Below are 18,032 nucleotides of genomic sequence, written 5' to 3'. Positions count from 1 at the left end.
CAAACGTGGCAAAAATAGTCATAAAATAGGCCAAAACTGATTTAACCAATGTCTCACTTAGCAACAGAAATTCTGGGCTCAGTTGTGGTCGTGAGTCGAGGACCGCCTGTACTGTATATGTGGCAAAAGACAAGACAAAAGTCCCTCAAGATATCCCAGGTCCAGGCCAAAGCTCTGCTCTGGACATTCTCTGTATGGTTTTCCTTTTGGAATATTTTTATTATTGAAGTAAGAGAATACAGCAGTGTTTCTCAACCTGGGCAACTTTAAGGTATATGGGCTTCAACTCCCAGCATTCCCCAGCCAGCTGAATGCTGGGAGTTGAAGTCCATACACCTAAAAGTTGCCAAGGTTGAGAAACATTGGAATACAGTACAAATTAGAAAAGTTTCAAAGTTAGTGCCATGTCAAGAGTCGCCTAACCTGAGCGTTATTAAGACATGACTGCTTCTCTAGAGCAGTCTTTCTCAACCTTGGCTACTTAAGTGTGGACTTCAACACCCAGAATTCCCCAGCCAGCAGCTTCCATGGGGATTATTTTGCTCCAGCTCCAGAAGCAACACTTCACAGGACTTAACAGGAAATCTTTTGGGTTGATGCTTTCAGCTTTAACCACTAGTTTCCTAAGGACATCAGTTTAATTCTTTTTGTCTAGGGGGGTTTTTACCATCAGATAAAAACTCTTTTATTCACACAAGCTGAGCCTGCTATTCTGATCTAGCTTTTCTTTCTTCTATTGTTTCTTTTTTGTTTGGCTTCATCGCCCCCAGTTTCCCCATCATTACATCAGTCTCTGGGCCTGCAACATTAGGATGACTTTCAAAGTAGGAAAAGAACCATACCTGGGGGACAACTCCTAAAGCCTTCCGCAGGCTTTCCAAACTGACATTTTGTATATTCTTGCCAGCAATATAAATCCCTCCCTTCTGAGGCTCATAGAAGCGAAATAACAATCTTATAATTGTGCTTTTCCTAAAAAAAAAAAAAAAAGAGAGAGAGAAAGAGAGAGAGAGAGAGAGAGAGAGAGAGAGAGAGAGAGAAAGAGAGAGAGACTCAAGGTTGGAACAGTTTTTGCACCTTTTAAAAAACCCAGGTTTTTATCGCCATTAAAAAAAAAGAAATCAATCAATGATGCAGAATTTTGTGCATCCATTTACCCACCCTGACCCACTGCCTCCTACAAGGGCCACTTTTCTTCCTGCAGGGACTTCAAAAGACACGCCACTGAGGACTTTCTGCCCCTCAAGGTATTCAAAATGCACGTTATCAAAGGCGATGGTAGCAGTCTGTGGTGTAATCTGCAGGGGTGGAGCCAGTTCTTTATCCTATTAAAAGAAGAGTCCCGCTTTACACACATGGACCAGAAGGTGTTCTAAAGAGCTTAACAGGCTAAACAATAGATCTAATTGAAAATGAGGCACGAGCAAATGCCTGAAAGAGATTAAAAGTAATAATAATAATAAAAAAATCTAGCAGTTTCAGCCACAGGTAATTTTTTTTCCTTTCTCTCTCCCCTCTTCTTTCAAGCTCAGTGATTTTTTTTTTGATTTTTTTTTTTGCCAGAATGGTCTGGCTCCAAAGCAGCCTTTTGCACCATCAATTCTGCATCATTAATTAAAATGACAGAATAAAATCTCAATGCACAGGGCACACTTATATAAAATGCAGAGATGACACAGACCCCCCCCTTGCCTTTCCTCCCCCCCAAAGCTCTTTCAGAAATGCAAATTAGAATGAAGGATCGTGGGGAACTGCTCAAAGATTGCCATTAAAAACAAATCGGGATCCATTTTAAACTAGCACACATGACAAGCATTTAAGGAAGGTTTTATAGACAATACTCACCTTGATTTTAGTGTCTATGCTAAGCAGCGTAAACAATAGGTTCATGTCTATGAGCGCCTGCCTCGTCTCTCTATATACCGTCCCCAGGAAGTTAAGGGGTAAGGAAAGCTGGAACAGCAATCCGTTCACCATGACCAGATCGCCAACAGTTAGGTTACCTTCGTGACAAAGACAAGGTAGAGGAGCAATAAGGCAGTTTCCAGCTATGTAGCTTAAATTTTCAAAATAAGTTGCAGCAAGCTTATTTTTTTCCCAAGCACCAAAAGGTAAGAGAAGAAACAACGGTTGGCAACTAACCCAGGAGAGAAACAGCTTAGAACTCAGGAGAAATTTCTTAACGGTGAAAGCAATCAACCAATGCAACAGCTTGCCTTCAGAAGTTGTGATTGCCCCATAACGGCAGGCTTTCAAAGAGAGGCCGGACAACCATTTGTCTGAAATGATATAGGGTCCTGCTTGAGCTTCCTTCCACCTCTATTATTCTATGTTCTATCTAAGCTATTAATAACCCTACTCAAATTTACAGGGTTATAAATTTCAGCATAGATTCATATTAAAGCTGAAATCAGCTGACAGCCGTATGTTTAGATCACACTACCACAAAACTTAGTAGAAAAATGGGAGGGGGGGGACCTGTAACCCCGTGCTGCAAAACCCACGGCCTTCCTTGTCCTTGGTGTGCTGGCGTGGCTGGGGGGGAACATCCGGGGAACCACCACAAATACAGGAGATGCGTTTGAAAAGAGCAAGGGGAAGAGGAAGAGCAGGGAGTGGAGTGGAAGTGAAGCATGAACTTCATATGAAGAACTAGGTTTGGACGAGTAAGAGGTACCTGCAACAACCCCCTTGCTGGCCATCACCATCACGGCCGTTAATCCAATGCTGAATATAGTGCTTTGTCCAAAATTAAGCAGAGCCAAAGTTGAGGTAGTTTTCAGCGAGGCCTTTTCATAGGTCTTCAAAAATCCATCATACTGTTGGGCTTCATAATTTTCATTATTGAAGTACTAGGAAGAGGGAAAAAAGTCTCCTTAGGAAAATTCTGGCTGTTTTATGTTTTAGGATGCAATTAAAGATAGTCCTCGACTTATGATCACAACGGAGCCCCAAATTTCTGTTGCTAAGTGAAACATTTATTAAGTGAGTTTTGCCCCATTTTACGACCTTTTTTGCCATAGTTAAGTGAATCACTGCAGTTATTAACCTGGTTGTTAAGTGAATCTGGCTTCCCCACTGACTTTGCTTGTCAGGAGGCCGCAAAAGGGGACCATGTGACCCTGGGACACAGCAACGGTCATAACTATGGAACAGTTGCCAAGTGTCTGAATTTTGATCACATGTTCACGAGGATGCTGCAACGGTCTTAACTGTGAAAAACGGTTGTAAGTCACATTTTTCAGTGCTGTTCGAACTTTGAATAATCACTAAATGAATTGTTGTAATTTGAGGACTACCTGTGCTTTCTGTGAATCTGTTGCAGGGGTAGGCAACCTCGCTCTTTTATGACTCATGGACTTCAACCCAGAATTCCCGAGTCAGCATAGCTGACTCGGGAATTCTGGGTTGAAGTCCATGAGTCATAAAAGAGCCGAGATTGCCTACCCCTGCGTTGGAGCAACCTCTGAGCATGATCTGCCACACCAAGCCATGCCACCCTTCGTATGTTCTTACTGGCCAAGTGCTGTTCAGCTAGAGATGCAGCCTTTTCGTCCTAACAGCACATCCTCTTGTAACACGTATCCAATGCTCATCCTCAGTGGTTAAAGGGCCATGCAAGACCACAGGCGTTGTGTGTGATTAAGAGTGACCGGCCAAGAATCACCATTCAGTTTTCCAGCTGAGCAGGGGTTCAGGATTGGACAATCCTACTTTTACAGCTGCAGCCAGCAAACATTAACATTGTTCCAGTCTGCATAGCCAACTGAGTTGTAAGCTTCTGAAATCCTTGTCAAATAAGGATAAATCAGAAGAGCCATGGATCTGCCTAATGAACACTGCAATCCTGTCTGGTGTGAAAAAGTTTCCTGCAGTAGCGGGGAAGGCAACATTTTTTTAAAAAATGGCTTGCCACTGCCTTCTTCCTAAGGCTGAGAGAGAGTGATTGGCTAATTTTGCTGGAGTCACACACCAACACTAATATCATTTTATAGAAATTTTCTTTTAACAAAGGTTTAATGAATATTTTAACCTTTTCCACATTTTCTCACTCTACCGACAGTGTTATATTTGAAATTCTTAGCCCATTTTATCATACTCTTTCATTTGTTCATCTTCCATTTCAAAAATCAGTTAAGAATTCATTCATTTTAACAATTACATTTTCATTTAAACATAATTCAGCTTCAAATTCTGTCGTTTGTTGCTCAATTCCAAATGTCCTGTTATCTACCTTGACTCTTTCTCTGAGCTGTGCATACGAAATGCATTGAAAACTAAGTCCCCCTGGAGCCAGTTGTTCTTTTGATTTTATCTTATATTTTCTCCATGTTTTTGTTCTAACAACTCTCAATAGATTAACCGTTTCTCTTTACCTGCTGCTTCTTTCCTATAAAATGCTGCTTCTACTAAAACCAATAAAAGCATTTTTGAGCACAGTCTGGATTTATACTATTCCATATTCTCAATATGGCATTTCTTGATATAGTGATTTTTAAAATTGATATTAACCTTAAGTTTATTCAGGCCAGCACATTAGCTAGCCCTTAAACTGTGTTGCCCACCATGGTTTGGATTTTAAGCTAGCATTTCTGCTTTCAGTTAAATAGGAATTAATAAACTGCCATACAGCTGGTCAAACACGCTGAAGCAGACTTTTCAGTGACAAAAGCATCTGGCTCCTTTAAGAAGCAAATCAAGAGGGAAAGTATGACAAGAGAAGCAGCATTCTTATATTACATAAAGGTAATCAACAGATTATAACCCAAGCAGGTGAACATTTGTTTACCTTTTAGGCTAAGAGTAATCCTTTCAGTCATTATTCCTAACAGAAAGGAATAAATAAATCTTCTTTTTGAGTAAAGGCTACCAAAAGACACATATTGTTAATAAGACCTGCCCAAGTAATGACAATATGAAAAGTGAAAAATGTTAATGGCTTACCTTTACAGTTTCATAATTCAGCAGAGAGTCAATTGCAGCATTGCCTGCATCGTTATCGGCTTTATTCATTTCGATCCTAAATTTAGTTCTGCAAGACAAAAGGTTGGCAGAGACGGTTGTTCCCATCCAGCTCCACCGGGCCGTCAAATCTCACCAGAGAGTCCTCGACAGCAGGGCAGCCTTACCTCCACTGTGTAAGTCCTATTGTGAATGCCGTGTATGCTCCTAATGTCCCCAAGGTTACAAGTGCGAAATGTGCACCACATTTATAATACTGCAGGGAAAGGAAAAGGAAAAAAAAAAGGTTTCCAATCATTTTGTTTGGAACATCAATGTACAGAAACCTCTCTGTACAAGACATACATATAAGAGATAACAATAATAATTTTCTACAAGCCAGACAGAAGGGCAGTGGAAAGATTATGATCAAGGCAGTTTACCTCCTTGACACCATATGCACTAGGACAGGGGTAGGCAACCTTGACTCTTTTATGACTCGTGGACTTCAACTCCTAGAATTCCTGAGCCAGCATGGCTCAGCATGGAAACCTCTCCTTTTTCCTTCAGCCTGGCTGGCTCAGGAATTCTGGGAATTGAAGTTACAAATCATAAAAGAGCCAAGGTTGCCTACCCCTGCACTAGGAGCAGCTCTACAAGGCCAAGACTCTCAGATACAAACACTCAACTCTCAGATACACAATCATCATATACAAGAGGTGCACCCAGAGAGGTGTTCTCAACTGAAAATAAATGGAAGTAATGAATGGAATCTAGGAGCTTTGATTCAAGGAAAAGATGGGCAGATTACCAGATTTGTCAGTAAATAAGCTGCAATGATTCCAATTACAAAAACTTTTATTGTCACTTTTTTTTGTACACTTTTTTTTTGTACACTGGCACACATTAAAATTGAAATTCTGATGCGCGCGCTCAAAAGTGTGTATGTGTGTGTATACACACACACACACACACACACACACACACACACACACACACATACAGATGCACATATACATACAGTGGGGCAAAAAAGTATTTAGTCAGCCACCAATTGTGCAAGTTCTCCCATTTAAAAAGATGAGACAGGCCTGTAATTGCCATCATAGGTAGACCTCAACTATGAGAGACAAAATGAGAAAACAAATCCAGACAATCACATTGTCTGATTTGGAAAGAATTTATTTGCAAATTATGGTGGAAAATAAGTATTTGGTCACCTACAAACAAGCAAGATTTCTGGCTCTCACAGACTTGTAACTTCTTCTCTAAGAGGCTCCTCTGTCCTCCACTCATTACCTGTATTAATGGCACCTGTTTGAATTTCTTATCAGTATAAAAGACACCTGTCCACAACGTCAAACAGTCACACTCCAAACTCCACTATGGCGAAGACCAAAGAGCTGTCGAAGGACACCAGAAACAAAACTGTAGACCTGCACCAGGCTGGGAAGACTGAATCTGCAATAGGCAAGCAGCTTGGTATGAAGAAATCAACTGTGGGAGCAATAATTAGAAAATGGAAGACATACAAGACCACTGATAATCTCCCTCGATCTGGGGCTCCACGCAAGATCTCACCCCGTGGGGTCAACATGATCACAAGAACGGTGAGCAAAAATCTCAGAACCACATGGGGGGACCTAGTAAATGATCTGCAGAGAGCCGGGACCAACATAACAAAGGCAACCATCAGTAACACACTACGCCGCCGGGGACTCAGATCCTGCAGTGCCAGACGTGTCCCCCTGCTTAAGCCAGTACATGTCCAGGCCTGTCTGAAGTTTGCTAGAGAGCATTCGGATGATCCAGAAGAGGATTGGGAGAATGTCCTATGGTCAGGTGAAATCAACGTAGAACTGTTTGGTAGAAACACAACTCGTCGTGTTTGGAGGAGAGAGAATGCTGAGTTGTATCCAAAGAACACCATACCTACTGTGAAGCATGGGGGTGGCAACATCATGCTTTGGGGCTGTTTCTCTGCAAAGGGACCAGGACGACTGATCCGTGTACAGGAAAGAATGAATGGGGCCATGTATCATGAGATTTTGAGTGCAAACCTCCTTCCATCAGCAAGGGCATTGAAGATGAAACGTGGCTGGGTCTTTCAGCATGACAATGATCCCAAACACACCACCCGGGCAATGAAGGAGTGGCTTTGTAAGAAGCATTTCAAGGTCCTGGAGTGGCCTAGCCAGTCTCCAGATCTCAACCCCATAGAAAACCTTTGGAGGGAGTTGAAAGTCCGTGTTGCCCAGCGACAGCTCCAAAACATCACTGCTCTAGAGGAGATCTGCATGGAGGAATGGGCCAACATACCAGCAACAGTGTGTGCCAACCTTGTGAAGACTTACAGAAAACGTTTGACCTCTGTCATTGCCAACAAAGGATATATAACAAAGTATTGAGATGAACTTTTGATATTGACCACATACTTATTTTCCACCATAATTTGCAAATAAATTCTTTCCAAATCAGACAATGTGATTGTCTGGATTTGTTTTCTCATTTTGTCTCTCATAGTTGAGGTCTACCTATGATGACAATTACAGGCCTCTCTCATCTTTTTAAGTGGGAGAACTTGCACAATTGGTGGCTGACTAAATACTTTTTTGCCCCACTGTATGCTGTATACAACTATTGTCAGACCTGCCCCAGGTAGGTCCCTTAGGAAGGAAAGACCCTGGACTCCATTTGGCTGAAGTCATTAGGTTCTTTTACTAAAGGCTCCTGGCTGCAGCAAAGTCAGGCTAGAACTAAGTTTCCTGTGTGAAAAAGTTAGAAAATTGTTCCCCTCATCCCAGCCCTCCCTCCAGTTCCATCTTCAGCCAATGAAAAGCCGCCGAGATGTTTGCGGTGGTCCCCATTCCACTCTCGGGATGCCTGGCCTTGAGCGCTGGCACAAAAGGGTTCCGTGCATCTCGCATCTCTCTGGTCTCCGTTGCGCCGTCATCCCACCATCCCCATTTGCCATCATATCCCCATACAGGTTTATTGCCCATTTGTTCCCCCCCTCCTGTATCCCCTTCTTCCTAGTCTTTGATGGTAGGATGCCAGCAAGGCGCCAAGCCGAAGATGGCAGACCTGACACATATACATACATGTGTGCACAACACACACACACACACACACACACACACTAATTACAGTCCATTTGAATACATAGCCCAAAAAAACAAAAAAGTCTTGAGGGTTAACAAGGTTGATATTATATGGTACAAAGCTATTCCAGAACAGTTTACCAATAGTTCCTCTCTTGCTAATATCATCTCCATATCCAATATGGACTGGTCCTCATATAACGGTTTAGCATTACAATTCCGCTTTCTTGTCACAATTCTTAAAGAATCACTCAGTCCGGATGGCTCTTTCAACTCCAAAACCCCAATACTTTTGAGAGCTGAAGCAGCCACAGCCAAGCAAGGCGCTGCCATGACTCTATATAAGGCCCCATCATATGATTATATTTTATGCCCATAGAAATGAGTCCTAGATTTCCATGCTGTAACTTTAACTTATTTTCCAAGAGAACATTTGCGATTCTGTTGAAAGGTTTTGGAACAGTCCAACCTGGGATATTTGCATCCCCTCAACATTGATGAGCGAGAGCTTCTGGGCACATTTTACCCTCAGCAGTAAGGTCAGGAAACAAACCAAAGCCATACTAAAGCCTCTATTCCTTTTCCTTTAGAGCAGTGGTTCTCAACCTTTTTAATGCCGCGACCCCCAACTGGTCGTAAGTTGAGGACTACTCAACCGGTCGTAAGTCGAGGACTACTCAACTAGTGCAGCACCGTTTGCAAACTGGGACTTTTGGCGGGCTCAGCAGGGCAGAGACAGCCTGGACAATTCCTATTGGCTTTTGAAAGCCAATAGAATTAGACTCTATTCAAGAGAGTCCATTCTATTGGCTTTCAAAAGCCAATAGAATAAAAGGGAGTAGCACAGCTAAGGAAAAGGGGAAAAAATGGCGGACTGCGTTGTTTGGTGACCTCCGTGAAATGGTCTTTCGACCCCAAATGGGGTCCCAACCCACAGGCTGAGAACCTCTGCTTTAGAGTCAGACCAGTGTTTCTCAACTTGAGAAGATGTGTGGACTTCAACTCCCAGAATTCCTCAGACAGTGTAGTTGGCTAAGGAATTCTGGGAGTTGAAGTCCGCGCATCTTCAAGCTGCCAAGATTGAGAACACAGTCCTAAAATGATACATGTTGCTCTATCTTGTGTGAGTTCTTGGCATTTGCTATCTGCAGAAGCAGCTGCGAGAGATTTCCCACTTTAAGCTCGAGACTAGAATAGGGTCTATTTACTTTTCCTGGCACAATGAAAACCCCACCCACTTCAATGAAAGACACTGGGCATTATTAATTCAAAAGCCACCACTGTTAAGACTTTGGGATAGGTTTCATATCCTGCCCTTACCTTCCTGGCACACCACTTATGGATCTTCTGCTTGAAAGCCTGGCTAATTTAAGGAAGGAGAACGATTATGAGCGTGCTCTTAAATGTCAACCTGGTTCAAATGCTGTGAAATATTGAGAACACCAGATGGGAAGCATGGAATAGAAGAGTAGCATCTGGACCATTATAACCATACTGACAGCTAGCCTTCTTGGCAATAATCTGCGAGCACTGCTCTCTCTTAGCTCACACTCAAGAAGCCGAGGCTATCAACAAGGGTTTTTTTTCCAGACAAGTTGGGGAGATATTATACAGGCAGTCCTCGATTTATGACCAAAATTGGGCCTGAGATTTTGGTCGTAACTTGAGGTGATCCTTACCTGGGTCACCACATGATTGTAAAGCAAGTCACCATGGTTTATTAAGTGAAGCACATGGACGTTAAGCAAATGCAGCATATCCGATGGGTATGTTTTCTGTTTTCTCTGGAAAATGGCAAAGAAAGTTGCAAATCGTGGTCAAGTGACCGTGGGATGCTGCAAACGCTTATAAGTGCAACCTGGTTGCCCAGCATCCGAACTGTGATGTGATCCCACGAGGGTGTGTGCGACATTTTACAATGCTTTACAGACCATAAAACACCCTTTCTGAGGCTGTTATAATCGATTGGTCACCTTTACCTATTAGGATCCTCCTGCCATTGTACAGTAAAGTTGGAGCCTTTTGTAACGTAGGGAAGAAGGCTATGCAAAGCACCAGAAAAGAGCCTTTTGCAAAAAGCTCTGGGCCAAGCAAAGCACTCATCCTCCATGCGTCAGAAACAGGAGCCCCTTCTGTAAAGCTATCATGTATAGTCAAGGCCATGGTTTTCCCAGTTGCCATGTATGGTTGTGAAAGTTGGATCATAAGAAAGGCTGAGCGTCAAAGAATTGAGGCCTTTGAACTACGGTTGCTGGAGAAGACTCCTGCAAGTCCCCTGGACTGCAAGGCGATCAAACCGGTCAGTCCTAGAGGAGATCAACCCTGACTGATCTTTAGAACAGGGCTTTTCAACCTTTTCACCCATTGTACCACGTTTGGATATGGCAACATCCGAGTACCACCAGTCGCCTAGCAAGGTGTCAAAAACTTGATGATCCAAAAAAAAAAAGAAAGAAAAAAGTGATAAAATACAGGTAGTCCTCGACTTACAACGGTTTGCTTAGTGACTGTTCGAAGTTACAATGGCACTGAAAAAAGTGCCCCCCAAGCCACAGCCGAGCAAGATACCTGCCTGCCCACCCGGCATCGCTCTTCCTCCTGTCCGAGGTTTTCATTGTTGTGAGCATTTCTGTTGAGGATTGGCAGCAGGGGTGGGGTGGGGGGGTGTTTGGTTTTTATTCCCCCCGTCTGCTGGGTGGTTGAACAGGTTTTGGTCACTTCCCATGACCCTGGGACACTGTGATTGTCATAAATATGAATCAGTTGCCAAGCATCGGAATGTAAATCACAAGACCCTGGAGATGCTGCAACATTCCAGCTGATCGGCGCTTCTTCTGGGCTCAGGAGAAGCACCAGGATCAGTGCCAAGCTCCAGCTGGAGCCTGACGCTGATCCTGGCGCTTCCGCTGAGCCCTGACGGCCCTGCAACTCCAGCCATCTCTTGCTCAGGCTTGTGTGATGCTGCCACCGGTTCAGCTCATTCCCCTCCCCATCACTTTTTTAGGATGGTCGTGTACCACCTGCCAGGTGCCAATGTACCACAGGTGGTACCCGTACCACCGGTTGAAAAGCCCTGCTTTAGAAGGCCAGATCCTGAAGTTGAAACTCAAGTACTTTGGCCACCTAATGAGAAGGAAGGACTCGCTGGAGAAGGGTCTAATGCTGGGAAAAATTGAGGGCAATAGAAGAAGGGGACGACAGAGAATGAGGTGGCTGTATGGAGTCACTGAAGCAGGAGGCGTGAGCTTAAAGGGACTCCAGAAGATGGTAGAGGACAGGAAGGCCTGGAGGAATGTTGTCCATGGGGTCGCGATGGGTCGGACATGATTTTGCAACTAACAACAGCAACGGCTATCAAGGCTTTCCCCAGCGGCTTCTGCCTGCCCGTGTTTGGATAGAGCTTTTGCCTTGCACAGGGCCTTTTCAAATGTTTTGCACGAGTCTGACACCAACAGACTCAGGTGCATCTCAATTGTAGAAAATACAATTCTTAAAATAAATGCAGAAGCAGGTCTCTGGCTAAAGAGGGGTTTAGAAACAGACGTTGGGAGCCTCTTTTGGAATCAAATTAAGTTCTGCTCTCTTTATTCAACCGGTTACTTTGCTTGTCATATCAGCTTCCTGGGTCAGCCTCACATTCAGATGTTAAGTTTGGCAGATGGTACTGTTTATACATTAACACCCATGGACATCCAGCGAGGCCACCTTTTCTATGTCTTTACAAGTAGTCCTCAATTTACAACCATACTGTAACTGAGCCCAATATTTCTGTTGTTAAACGCTAGTCAGAAGGTTGCAAAAGGGGATCATGTGACCCTGGCGCACACTGCAATCCTCATAAATCTAAGTCAACTGTCAAGCCTCTGAATTTTGATCACGTGACCAGGGTGATGCTGCAACTGTTGTAAGCGTGGAAAATGGCCGTTAAGTCTCTTTTTTCAGTGCTGTTGTAACTTTGAACGGTTGCTAAATGAACTGTTGTAACTCGAGGACCACCTGTATTTCCTTAAGAATAACAGAGTTGCTTTGGAGATGCCCAAGGGGACGAAGCAGAAGCAAGGGGCGGATGGGGCCGCGTTAGATGGCAACAGCCCTCCTCTGCCTTTCTGATCCCTTCTTTTTCCTCTTTCCTCCAACAGGATTCTGGGAAAGGGAAGGAGTGGGCCACATCTGGCCCCAGGGACAGCCGATAGCCACGAGACATGGGTATCAAACAAACGATGGGCGTCACAATTCAATGAAAATGACACATACCAAAATCCCACTCACGAGGGCCACTTCAAACAAGGTGGGCCCCAGATTAAACACCAGCGCACTGAGCACAAAGCTGATGCCGCGGGTGCCTCGGTCGATGGCCTTGGACAACGCTCCAGTTTGCCGATTCAGATGGAAGCCCAAGTCCAGCTGATGCAAGTGGAGGAAGACATTTTTGGCTATTCTCCTGATGGAATTCTGGGCCACTTTCCCAAAGACGGCGTTTCTGGCTTCGTTAAATAACGCTGCGCCTGCTCGCGAGATGCCGTCTGGGTAAAAGAAGGAGGAGAGAAAACAAGGGTTTAATTTTTAATCCATTTTATTTTACTCATCTTCAACAGCTTTTAACACCCCATGTTAACGTTATTGGATGAGAAGTCAAAGGTTATCAGTTAAGTCATTTTTAAACAGATTGCCTCTTCAGATATTTGGTTGTTTGTTTGTTTTTTAAAAAAGCACAATGCAAAAGCAGGCCTGGAGACTAGGCTATTATTCCAGCAGATAACACAACTCAAGAGAATCGCAGTACGTTAATTCTTCATGATAACAAAGTAGGAGAAACTCCAGCAAACCATGTTTACCACAGATGCTTTCCTGTGAAAGGTCAGGTGCGCTAATGTTCACAAACCTTCCTGAAGAAAGTCAGCACCTGTCAGCAGATTAAAGCATCATACTTACATCCAATCAGAACAGCTGTTGCCATGGTTGCAACTGTACTGGGTGCATCGCTCAGGTTCAGAACATTTCCAGACAGCTGGTTGAGGTTGTCTACTGCATATTTAAACATGAAGGGAACCACGATGTTCATAGCCTAAAAAGCATAAGATAGTATGCAAGATCATTATGTACATGGTTATGCAAGACATGCTAAAATGCTTTATTTATAAAATATAAAGGTTTTCTCTGAAGAAGCTGAAACTGTGATATTTTGCTAGTGACTACTTACTGGCAGAACACAACGGCCATCAGGCACAACATCGTAAGAATACAAGGCCCGCCTGCCCAGAGCAGAAGTGGCACATTTTCCCCTTTTCATAAAAAGCAGCCTTCATCTCAACTACCCTCAGTTGAGAAAGTGCTCGTTAAAGGGTTGACGAGACTGGGAGACACAAAGTAAAATAGCTCAGGGTATGCATTTTTAGAGCCACTGGAAGCTGCTCAGTGTTTCAACCTCAAAACTTCTAGAACAGAACTCCATTACCTTTCTTGACAAGCCAGACATTAAGCCAAGATAAACCTGGTATATTAAAAGACACAATGGGGGAAAGGTTACCAGCAACCTTGCCAGACAGAAATTGAAATTCATCCCTGAAAATTGACTAGGCCAGGGGTAGGCAACCTTGGCTCTTTTATGACTCGTGGACTTCAACTCCCAGAATTCCTGAGCCAGCATGGCTCAGTTTGGAAACCTCTCTCTCTTTCCTCTCAGCATGGCTGGCTCAGGAATTCTGGGAGTTGAAGTCCACGAGTCATAAAAGAGCCAAGGCTGCCTACTCTTGGACTAGGAGGAAGAAGAACATTCATACAGTTTTACAAAGGATGTGTCCAAAGTAGAGCTGAAATGCAACGATTAATTTTAACTCATTCAATTTTGGTGTTGCCTGATTCCAGAGAACTCCGGGTGGCTCACAACGTAAGAACAATAAAATACAGCACATGAATAATAAAAAAACTGAGAAAAAAGAGCACAGACAAAAAAAAAAAAAAGACAAAATGGTGGTCCAGCCAACAATGCACAATGCATGTGGTTCAAATGCAGACATTCAGCACAATGTGGTCAATTTACAGCAACATGATGCACCTAGGACAGTGTTTCCCAAACTTGACAATTTTAAGGCATGTGGACTTCAACTCCCAGAATTCCACAGCCAGCAATGCTGGCTGTGGAATTCTGGGAGTTGAAGTCCACATGCCTTAAAATTGTCAACTTTGGGAAACACTGACCTAGGATATCGTTTGGTGATTTGGATCTGGACTCTTTACAGATGAGCTCCCTTGTTCATACAACTGTACCAACACGTACGTGCAACTGCGCACACACCTGTGCTGCCTGCTGCTGCTTGTAAAACCTCTGTAACATTTAGGAAACTTTTGACCCCTTTATTCTGTGTGTGCATATTTGGCACGGACCACGATGGTAGCTGGGAGGCAGGTTTTTCGGCTATTTTTGAAGACTAGCAGCTGGCAGCAACCCGGGTAATGATGTCACAGCATCACACACACGAGAGATGAAGTATTCTTACAGGTTTCCCATTTATAGAGGGATAGTCCCCCTTTCTTTTCGGTCTACATCTAACTAGTATACAACACATAGCTTGATGAGAAATTATATACACAATTTGGAAGGGGGGGAAGCTGTAACCAGATGCCATTTTCAAGATTTGGAGATACCTTGCTGCATTATAGAAATGTGGTTCTGGTAGGCTCTGAAGATTATCAAAAGGATTCAGGATAGCGATCCACCTCTGAATTGCTCAGTACTGATATATAGGTGAAACACAACAGCCCCACAAGTAATTCCAATTCATAGCTCCTTTTAAAAGCTGGAGAAAAACCAGCTGTATTTCTCCTTCTCAAGTGTTACAGAGCACTTTGGATTATATACATCCTTGCAGAAATTGACCAGCAGCCATAGGGTGCTGACCTGCTCAGTAATCAGTTTTTCTTCCTGCTAAATTCAGAAAAACAGCCTGATTTACTTTTAACAAATAGCAAAATAGATAAGCAAATGGATAACTTCTTTTATTTATTTTTACGCCACCTGCCTGAAGGCGATATAGGACAGCAGTAGAACTACAAGCGTAAAAACTAAAATAAAAAAAGCAATGGAAACACGTTAACCCTGATGTAATATAAAATACATTAAAATCTATTTCACATAACTGAATACACTCCTAGCAATCCCCACAGGACTATAACATCAACAGAGCACTTCTCCAATAAAAGCCGGTTGAATCAGGTAACATTTTTAAAGTCAGTGCAGTCATGGCAGTAAACTGCACCCAAACTGATGGCTAAGTTCTTTTGGTAGATTTACATAGACGTTAAAAAGCCCCGAGGGGCATGCTCCAACTCTGGGGAGTCGTGAATGTCACAGACCAGCATTATCTTCTGAAATAAGGTTCACATTTCGGACTAACCCCAAATGAGATTGCTTTAGTCTCTCGCCTACTGAGTGATACCATTTTGGATTACCAATTAACCGTGGCTTACAGCAATGTGCAGAAACAGTCTAAGACCGCCCTCCCTTAGCCTACCCAGATACACAAGCAGACAGTTTGAAAGAAATGAATCCCGAAGAGCAACTCAAAGTAACCAACGTGGGAATATTCCTCCTATCTGGAGAGGTATATTTCCCCAGGGCCACCACTGAGAAGGCCCTGAATAACAGCACCGCCAATCTAATGTCTAAACAGGATAAGGCTTCATTAAGCAGATACCAATGTTTTAGGGAGAGACATAACCTCTCTCCTGTTTTGTGCCTCAAACTGATCACTGTGATGGGTGCTTTGGGGCTATTAGAAACTTAAATGCTCCACATCACCATTTGATACTGGAGTCTTGCTCTGCCTCTAGGAGTTTACTCGGATTAGAATTACACAACATCCCTGAAGATTTCACACATTTAAAATGTTACAATCACAAATCACAGTCAGTGGGAAAAAAAAAAACCCAGATTGTTGGAAAATTGAGACATGAAGCTCTAAGGAATTAGAGAATGTGTTCAACAGATGTTAAAGCTTAAAAGAAGTGTTTTGTTTTAGAATTTTAATTTCCAACGATGCCTTTCAGATAAGCAGCAACAAGCGTTGGTCAACTCCCTTCGGTCCAACTTGCCTGGAAACTCAATTTTAATTCATTCTTCTGTTTTTGGCACAATACCACTCCATCTGCACTACATTGTGGTGACCATCATTTAGAGACCATAAAACTGGTTTCCCTGGGAGAGCCTACTCAGTAGCAGTGACATTTATTATAATGCCAATTCTGGAAAGGTCCCTCTCCAGCTATTTTTTTTTTTTTAAAAAGAGGCTACACACCATGGTGAGTTAGAAAAGACACATATTTTTCCTAAAGTTAAAAGGGTATAGCCCCCCCCCCTATCCCTTTAGGTATCCTTCTGAACCTTCAATTAAATTAATTGGCTTTACTATATATATATCCTCCTCCGATGTAGCCATACCTTTGAAAGTGCTTACATTAAATTTAAAATTGGTCTCTCACACTCCCAAGGGCTAAAAGGACGAATCAGAATAAGGCACCATAGTATTAAATCACAGTGTTCTCAGTTTTCCTCTCCTTCACCACTACCTGTCAAAATCAAAAGTGTCACATTCAGCTTATTTACCTTCCTCCTGTACCAGTGACTGATTAACAACTAAAAGGAATTTTTCCAGAGAGCCACTTTAGGAATTCCCAAAAGGTCTCGTAATCATCCATGAAATGCTTTTCAGGGGTTCTAAACTTCTCATACCTGAAACACTTTGCCCAAAATTTATGGTGAGTATTAAAGACTTACAAACATTTCAATGACCTACCTGCACTCTTTCTGAGTCTCATGTACTGCCAGTTGAAAATTATTACCTTAATGGCAAATCACTCCTTGCTTTATAAAAGCAGAAATAGGTTTTAAATTCCCTCCTGCTTTCAAACAGTCTGTAATTGCCAGATAACTTAAAAAGCCACTACAAGCTGCAGCTAAATATTTCCTTAGGCAAATAAAATTAGAATGCGTTTGCAATCGTGGCGAATGTTTGTAGCTCGGGCGTAGGATAAGGGTGAAGTTTCATTCTCAAAGCTTGTGGGTTGGTTTCTGAATGTAACATCTTCAGCGGAGTTTAGGGGACGTCAGTGTCGGCTTTCTTCTGTTTATAAGGGCTTCAGGTGTGAGTGTGTCAAGTGAGGGTCTTGTGATGGGGAGGTTACATCAGGTCGGGGCCACTGGGAGCTGCTGTTGGTGGGAAGAGGGGGGCTTGTGTGGGGTGGTTATGTGTTGGTGCTGTCTCTGGTTGGCTGTGCGGTTGATTTAGATTCTGAGCGGTTCGTAGGATGGTTGGGGGTCAATGTGTCTGTCGAGGGAATTGTTTGTGGAGTGCCCGGCTTCGATGAACTCACGAGTGTGCCGGCTGGTAGCATGGCCTATGATTTTTGTGTTGCTCCAATTGAACTGGTGCTGTTTGGTGTCGGTGTGGGTAGAGCAGGGGTAGGCAACGTTGGCTCCTTTATGACTCGTGGACTTCAACTCCCAGAATTCCTGAGCCAGCATGGCTCAGCACAGAAACCTCTCCCTTTCCCCTCAGCACAGGTGGCTCAGGAATTGTTGACACATAGCACCCAAACCACACAAATTACCATGCAAACCACCACACACTACACGAACTACCACGCAAAAACTAACCCTACCATATACTCCGCCAGGAATTATCCAGAACCAAAGACAAGATACAGACGAATGAAAGAAACAATGTAATCTACAAAACCAACTGTAACAGTTGCAACCAATTTTATGTGGGGCAAACACCAGGTGTAGAACTGCCATTGTGAACGATTTTTGAACCAAGGAAGATAAATTCTGGAACTAATTCAATTTCCAATTTCCACCTTGTGGATTTTAAACAGCTCATGTCCATCTGCAGCTATTGTTGTTCCAGGTGCTAGTCTGTGGCTTATTTCTTAACTACCTCTTTGTGGGCGGTTGACGTTGATTCTAAAAGTGGGATGTTATCTACCAATTCC

General features: G+C 43.2%; 1 protein-coding gene across 2 annotated transcripts in view; it reads right to left on the bottom strand.

The window, feature by feature from the left end:
* ABCB7 (ATP binding cassette subfamily B member 7) overlaps window positions 1-18,032 on the bottom strand; it is an 84,337-nt gene that overhangs the window by 29,555 nt on the left and 36,750 nt on the right. For both annotated transcript variants that reach the window (XM_039365354.1, XM_039365355.1), the window contains exons 5-12: window positions 12,975-13,107; window positions 12,297-12,565; window positions 5,130-5,218; window positions 4,945-5,032; window positions 2,678-2,852; window positions 1,846-2,003; window positions 1,162-1,325; window positions 843-972 (exon numbers count right to left, since the gene is read on the bottom strand). In XM_039365354.1, coding sequence (XP_039221288.1) covers window positions 843-972; window positions 1,162-1,325; window positions 1,846-2,003; window positions 2,678-2,852; window positions 4,945-5,032; window positions 5,130-5,218; window positions 12,297-12,565; window positions 12,975-13,107 — 1,206 coding nt within the window. The remainder of the gene's footprint in view (window positions 1-842; window positions 973-1,161; window positions 1,326-1,845; window positions 2,004-2,677; window positions 2,853-4,944; window positions 5,033-5,129; window positions 5,219-12,296; window positions 12,566-12,974; window positions 13,108-18,032) is intronic.

The sequence above is a fragment of the Crotalus tigris genome, unplaced genomic scaffold (genome assembly GCF_016545835.1).
Source record: "Crotalus tigris isolate CLP2741 ecotype Arizona unplaced genomic scaffold, ASM1654583v1 scf7180000020062.1902635, whole genome shotgun sequence".
Classification (NCBI taxonomy): domain Eukaryota; kingdom Metazoa; phylum Chordata; class Lepidosauria; order Squamata; family Viperidae; genus Crotalus; species Crotalus tigris.
Note: the sequence above shows the minus strand (reverse complement) of the source record. Positions and strands in the feature narration are given on the sequence as shown.